General features: G+C 40.0%; 1 protein-coding gene across 7 annotated transcripts in view; it reads left to right on the plus strand.

Moving 5' to 3' along the window:
- Nucleotides 1-5,833: 5,833 nt before the first annotated feature.
- The window catches only part of nectin1b (nectin cell adhesion molecule 1b), a 190,257-nt gene continuing 188,226 nt past the window's right edge, over nt 5,834-7,864 (plus strand). For 3 of the 7 annotated variants that reach the window (XM_034866636.1, XM_034866635.1, XM_034866638.1), the window contains exon 1: nt 5,834-6,786. In XM_034866636.1, coding sequence (XP_034722527.1) covers nt 6,735-6,786 — 52 coding nt within the window. In that variant the 5' untranslated portion in view covers nt 5,834-6,734. The remainder of the gene's footprint in view (nt 6,787-7,864) is intronic. The other 4 variants (XR_004655939.1, XM_034866633.1, XM_034866634.1 and 1 more) reach the window with 2 other exon arrangements.

Consider the following 7,864-nt stretch of genomic DNA (forward strand, 5'->3'; position numbering starts at 1 on the left):
TAAATTAGCTCACTAGAGATTATTCCAAAATATGAATACATGAAACGATCACTAAGATTCACCAAATCACAGCTTCTTTACAGGTAAAATAATGTTCGAAATATGATTCAGCATTTACATCTGCATTTCTTGTGGAAATTAAAATAAAGCATCTAACTCATTGTGCATCACTGTCTCTGTTTTTCTTACACTACACATTAGCAATACTGTCATCAGCAATATATGAATTACATTCCCGCGGCAGTGAAATGCATCATCGCCATTTATTTGACATTGATGGATTAATCAGATAACCCTTCATGTGTTATAGGGCGTAACCTACCATTTAGCCATCTCTGCTTTACCTTACGCACCTCTAAATATTCCTTATGCAGAACAGTTCCTACATCTCCCCTGTGGCTCAGACCCAGCCTTGGGCTCTGGCACAAGCTCTAGTTCAGTCCGAGTGTATCGGATTTTATCAGCCTGCCTTAAAATCAATCATAACCTCGGCCACTCAAAGCACGGGGCATCGGAGGAAATGCACCGGAGGTAAGGGGCAGACCTGGTGTGCTTTTAAGCCACCATGTGTTACAAGAAGTTTGGCTGGACTCGGAAGCTTTTAGTCAGGCGAGCTTAACTCTACTTAATGCGTGAAACCACTGGTGACCAAAGGGTTTCTGCCATTGGAGCAGCCACTGTACGTGTTGAGTGCCTTGCTCGGAAGCAAATTTCAGGTATTAATCCTTGTAAGAAAGGATTTTCGGGGTCAACCTGGTGCTGGTCTTGCCACCGTTTTGTATTGTTACTTGTCTTGTTTTGCTTTGCATTGTGTTAACCCTCATGTTGTCCTCAGGTCAAATTGACCTGTTATCCTATATCAATGTTCTTTTTAAATACCAAAAATAACATGATTGATTCCACACAACGCTCTTTGGCAAGTACAAATCTCTACTTCCATTAATATTGGGGTCTTACTCAATTTTATAGCATTTGGAGAAAATTCTTGCAATGGTTTTGAAATAGTATTAGTAAAAGTTGACATATCCCAGATTGTGATTATCCATCAGCATACTTTCCTTTAATTATAGTCCAAATAATTCCTAGTTTCTGCTTTTCTAACTCAAACACTAGATAGAATTTCCTATAAATGAGGTTTATTGACCATAAATTCCAGTTAGTGTTACGTAGTGTTGAAAACATCCAAAAAAGTGGCAAACATTGAAAAAAGCAACAAAAGTGTTGAAAAAAGAGGCAAAAATTTAAGTAAAAGTTAAAAACATTGATAAAAAAGCCTCAATAAAAGTGTTGATTTTCAATTTTGACGGGAAGACGACACAATGTTGTAGCACTTTAAGCTGTTTATTTTATATTTTTGATTTGGCTAAAATTGAATTGTATGATAAATCTTTTTCTTTAAAATAGAGACGTTTGAAAAGTAAAGAAAGAGAGGATTTCATGTTCCTATCCTGCCGTCCAAATTTTATGAATCTACCCATTTCTTAATACCCGCAGGCGGCTTCCGCGCTGACCTCTCACGGTATATAAAGCAAAGTGATTATCATATGAAAGGTAAAACGGAGTGTAAAATTGACATTATGAATTTATACTGTATACTTTATTCATAAACCTGGAAATACTCCTGCTATCTTGCATGACACCCATTAATGTCCTCTTCCCATGTGTGCCTTGTCAATACATTTCAGCTGCGGACTACATTCAGTTGACATAATTCCCTTTAGTTAAAACCACTTCTTTGGGATAAGCATGCAGGATTTCAAGCAGCAGCCATTTGCAGCTTTGTATTGGACAAAACAAAATGTCAGGTCTGAGCAGAGTTTATCTGAATGCTCCCAGCACGGATGTACTCGTCTGGCTTAAATGTGTTTAACAGGATTGCGGACATGTTTATTAATCGCACATCCTTCACCTAGTGGTTTTCCTCTTTTTACAGCATGTTTATGTTGCTGTGCCCAACACTACACTGACCCTAATTACCAATTAGCCCGCTGCTGTTTTGTCATGCCAGGTGATTCCTCTTGCTGTCTTGAAGATGATTCTGTGGTGCTGATAATGAATCATCACCAAAGACAGGATATTGGCCATGTGCATGCCTGCAAGCTCCAACACCACAATGGACTCTGCGATAATAAGCATGATGGTCTTTGTCCATTTCAGTGGTCTGCCACCTGCGGCTCCTTAGCCCCTCTCCATTGGCTTCCTTTAGCTTTGACAAACAATTATATGGAGATTCTTAACATTTCAACTTTCATGTATCATTGTTGTAAGCCAATAGTTTTTCTTATGAGCCATTTACATAACATTTCATACAACTAAAATATGCATCATGGTGCATGCATCCTATAGCCTATCCCTAGGGCCTGGCGCCTCTGAACTTTGCCCCTCTAGACAAAGACATGGGCAATAAAGATGGCATCAAACATCCCCATATTAATGAATGCTCATTTAGAACTAGTACTTATAATATTGAAAGGTTAATTTAGACTAAATAGACTGTGAGGCTCAACTATGTCTTGCGGCTCCAAGCGGATGTTTTGCCGAAAATGTTTTTTTTTGATAATTAATTTCTCTGACTGCTGTTCTATTTTACAGTTTTTTTGTTTGAGTTTATTGTACAATTCTCACAAGTATGTGGTCACATTTCAGTATTTTAACTACAAAAAAACAGACACATCATCAAGAAGTACCACTTTTTACAACTCAAGTACATCTGACATTAACTGTGTACAAAAAAAATCTGGAAAGACCAATTTCACATTGAAACAAAGTACAGTCATGCAAAGTACATGCATAAATTTGGTGATTTTCTTCTCTATTGTTAAAATACTTTTTGATAACACTATGGTCATTGTTAAATGATGGTCAACGAAAAATTTGCATAAGATACCGTAGGTATAGTTGTGTATTTTGCCTGATATAACCCAATGCAAAACTTAATAAACACCACGCTGAGGTGTGAGATCTTTCATGTCCTCTGTGGGATTTGAACCCTCAACCTTAGTGTTGGCAACTTACAGTAGTGCTCAAACCATCAGGGCCACTGCAATGATTACAGTACATTTACCAGTATTTAACCCTCTGCAGCCGAAGGGATCTCATATGATCCTAAAGGGCACCTCTGATACATATTTCAATCATTTAATAACCATAAAGGATAGAAACGTACCAATTGTTGCAGCTAACAGCTAACGAGCTAGCGCTCCCGGAGGTCTCTTCGGGGTCTTTCTAGCCTCAACAGGTGATTTGCTATCCAGTCTGGACCTTGGGCCTTTTTCTGGGTCATTGAGCATTAAATCCAAACTGTTGCATCCAAGATTTATCCACTAGACGTCCATAATTTATCTCCTTGTCCAGAAAGAAATGATGTTCATATCTCGACTGTAGACAACAGGGTTGATTTTCTGCAATCTTTGTTTAGAAAAAAAAAAACAGACGGACAATGAAATTTTTTAAAAATGACCTTAGGTCTCTGAGGGTTAGTTAGACAAAACCTTACAGTTATGTTGCAATACAAGTTTGTTTCTCAAATGGATGATTTGGGAAGACATCTTCAATGAGCACACTTCTGATTATGGGATAGGAATTATGGAAATAGCTTGTTGTTGAATTTGATGGGTAATGACCAATTTTTCCCCACTGTAATGTGAAAACAGTGAAGCAAACAGATCATATTAAGCACTTCACAGAGTCATTTTGAAACATGTATCTTGATTTTCTGGTCTTGGACTAAGTGAATGGTAAAATATCTTAACTGAAAGATTTGCACTGTGATGTGTTCAGGTGACTCATGTCCTCATATTGTCCTTGGGTCAATTGGACCCATTTTTCTATATCAATGTTCTTTTTAATTCCCCAAAATAGCATGATTTATTACACGCAACTCTCTTTGGCAAGTACAAATCTCTACTTTCATTAATTTTGGGCTGTCTCATTCAATTTTATAGCATTTGAAAAAAACATTGACGTTGTTTTGAAAAGGTATTGAGTAAAAGTTGACATATTCCAGTCTGTGATTATCCATCAACATGCATTCCTTTCATTTTAGCCTAAAGATTAATTTCTGCTTTGGGAACTCTAAAATTATAATAATTTTCAAAAAATTAGCTTTATTGACCATAAATTAAAAAAATAACCTTAAAACTAAAGTCATTGAATTAGTGTTATGTAACGTTAAACGTCAAAACAAGTGACAGACATTGAAAAATATGGAAACAAACGTATGTAAAAGTTACAAACATTGATTAAAAAGTGTCAACGAATGTGTTGATTTTCTAATTCAAGATGGGAAGACAACACATGTCCTCGTTTGTGTTTCACCAGAAACTGAGTGGTCAAAACACTGGTCTTGTAGTGAAAGGTGTTCACGAGCCAAATAAAAGGAGAATCTGTTTCTATAAATGCAAAATTTGAATGAGCATGATCAGTTGGGGGGTCATATACCTAGTTACTCTCTCTTTTATACAACATCACAATGTAGCACTGCTAGCTATTTTGTACAATATGAGCCGTCACTGGACAATATTCTGCACTACGCTTTATTATTTATTACTCTGTGACAACTACAACTGAGCAATATTTCATTTCTATTCATCCGCACCTTTCTAATCTGGACATCTGTGTTTATGTTCTGTCTCTTTATAGAAGGTGGTTTATGTGTAAATATGTTTGATTTACTACTATTATTATTATACCTAACTTTGTTCTATTTCTTATAATTAATGTATGTGTTTTCGCCTATGTCTACATTTGTATTATTCTGATGTGTGTGCATTTTATCTTTGAGCTGCTGTAGCATAGGAATTTCCCCGGTGTGGGATTAATATAGGCTATATTATCTCAAAATGATTGTAGTTATCTAAAGATCCACTGTCCACAAGAGGGAAGTGTTAACACATTCATCCTGCCATTCATTTCAAAGTACTTCCTCCGCAGGCCTGATCCTGTTTGGTTGCTTCTGGAGAAAAAGGATTAATTGGTTCAGGGAGGAAGGATGGAAGGAAGGGAGGAAGGGAGGAAGGAAGGGAGGGAGGAAGGATGATGGCTAGTAAGCTACACACAGCTGGTTCATGAGGTAAAACAGACCCCATTCACAAAAACTCATATATTGAAGATGACAGAGAAAAGTCATTTTCTTCTCCCTAAGATCATCATCCAGTGTTGCTTCCTTTTTTTTTTATTGCCAAAACGTAACCTCACTATGAGAACATGTAGCTAAGGCTCATATTTTAGCTGTCACTGCCCCACCCTGACATGTTTGTTACACTTGTGGTTCACATGAAGTCTGGGGTTCAGCAGGGGTTATTAATGGGACACCTAACAGCGCCCTGTATTATGAAACTACACACTACACTTTCTCACTTATTTACCAAACTGTGATATGCTGCTCTTTTGGTCAGTGGATATCAATAAGATTAGTTCAATGTCCTTTTAGTTTTTTTAGTTTACATTATTAAATTGTATTTTGAGCAGTTCTTTGTGGGAGAAAACGGGACAAATTAAGTAATAAAAGAAAAATATCCTCGAATCTCATTGGCCAGTTTCAAAGGGTCCTTTGTAAGGGTTTCAAAATAAGAGTGCATCATTTCACCAGGGCATGATTGTACTCTGTCATGTCCTCTCCCGCATCCCCGCCCCGTGTCTTCGACGGATCTATATCGGATTCCCCATTTGCGCAAAACTGTATAACCTCCTGCTCCAAGGAGCCATTTTAAAGACCCTTTGGGTTCAAGAAAAAGTTTGAGACTCACTTCCTAGGGGGCTACCACCAACCAGGCTGCTGCTGCTGCTGCTGGAGTTTTTTTTCCAGGCGATGCTACACTGCAGACTCCTCCCTTGCACAACGTCACCCGATCCCGATCTCTCCCAAAGCCTCAGCGATAGTCGGCAACACAACACACTGTATGTGGAGGCACTGGCAGATCAGCGGGGCTGTGCGCATAGCGGGATAAAGCTACACTGTATTTCATAAACAATACAAAATCGAGGGGGGGGGGGCGCATCCATCCCACCATTCCCAGAGAGTTTTCAACAACTTCACCGGCCTGGTAGTGTGCTGATCTCTACCGCTGCACACAGGGAGCACCGGGAACTTACGGAACTCAAAACAGGGAAGGTGCCAGCAGATCAGCTGTTACGTTCCTTGTGTATTTTTAAAAAAAAGGCGACATTTCCCTGAAGGAAGTCTCCAAGTGTTGGTAACTTCCCAGTTTCGCAGGATCGATCGAGGACCTCCCGCCCACTTTACCACTGATCCCTGAGCCTGTGCGGAGGGAGAGAGTCGTGCAGCCGCAGCGGACGCTGGATGCATGGAGCAACAAAGGCTACATGCCTAAACTCCAATACCTGCTTTGATAAGAACCCAACTGTCATTCTATCCTCGCCTGCTTTTACTCAAAAGACTCCCATCACCTAAACCGGTCCAATCTGCAACCGCTTGGATCTCATTTTTCATTTCACCGGACCCGGGGCTAGGTTTCTAGTTAGAGCAAAACTCTGCCAGCCAGCCAAGAAATCGTCGCAGACGTGAAATTGGATGCTTTGGCACGGAGAAGCGCAACGCCGATCCTCTAGTTTTGCGAAAGTCTCCTACAGCTCAGTGAGGGACTACGACTAGTTTGGAACCAAAGTGGGATTTGCACAAGTTGCATGCTTGCTCTTTGTCGTCTCGAGTGAGCCCCCCCTGTTCATCCACCCCTCAGGTTATCAAACGAGATCCGACGGATAGTTGAGGTGCCATGGCGATGTGTGTGGGGATTTGGATACTCCTGCTAGCGCTGCACATCCAAGGTAAGACGCAGAATCATCCAACACATAGTGTTTTCTATCATCACTTCCCTGCTTCACAGTGTGTGTGAGTGTGTGTGTGTATGTGTGTGTGTGTATGTTTTATTATTCTAATTACACAGACTTGATTCATGCGTAAATGGATGGATCGATCCCATGGCGTGGTTTGTGTTTTGCAACAAGATGTGCAAATGAGTGAGAAATGATTGGAAAGTGTGTTCACTGTACAGAACCAAACCCACTGCTAAACGGCTGCAGAATGCATAGGCTATTTGGCTGCAAAGCACTGAAGTTACCCAGGCAGCAGGCAGATGGCGATGTGTGCGAACCGTGCAGGCCTGCAGTCCCCAAGTTTTCCAATATGTCATCGGAATGGCAACTCTGAGCCACACAGAGGGCTCCTGTATGGTAATAGAAACCTGTGGCCATGTCATCCTCGGCTCCTGTCTCTTAGTTGAACATTGGCTAAATCCTTCCTTTAAAAAAAAACAACCAACAACCTAGAATCCAACCTATACAGGCCTTTTGTTATTTTAACTCAAGACGTGACCTTTGTCTCCAATAACACTTTGAGAAATCATGTACTTCCTGTATTGTTTTGGCGAAAAGGATGAGGTGCTGAGGAAGGACACTGGTGGTTGATAAATGAGTTGGAAAAAATAATTTGACATTGATCATCCTGGCATTAAAGCTCCCTCAAGTGGGCCTAATTATTGAAGCACATGCTTAATGTGTATTGGACTCTAAACGGAAGGAGCATCATTACAGTGGTTGTATTGACAGGCTTCTAATTGGAAAACCAAACAAGCCAACAATAACCCATCATGTCTATACACCTGCGTGTGTGTGTGTGTGTGTGATCCATTCTCAAGAGGGGGTCTAAGGCTCAGCTGAAAGTTTACGCGCTTGTTTTACGTGGACAGGTAAGTTCTGTCTGCCGCCCCTATTGTAAGAAAGGAATGACCTAGGGTCAAGTGTGGTCAATAAATGTCAGATATGATATTTTGAATGGCACAGGTGTCTTTTCCTAGTCTAATGAGTCTAAAAAAGTATCTTCCGGGCGAATCTGTTTGTCACATCT

Source organism: Etheostoma cragini, chromosome 3, assembly GCF_013103735.1.
Source record: "Etheostoma cragini isolate CJK2018 chromosome 3, CSU_Ecrag_1.0, whole genome shotgun sequence".
Taxonomy (NCBI): Eukaryota; Metazoa; Chordata; class Actinopteri; order Perciformes; family Percidae; genus Etheostoma; species Etheostoma cragini.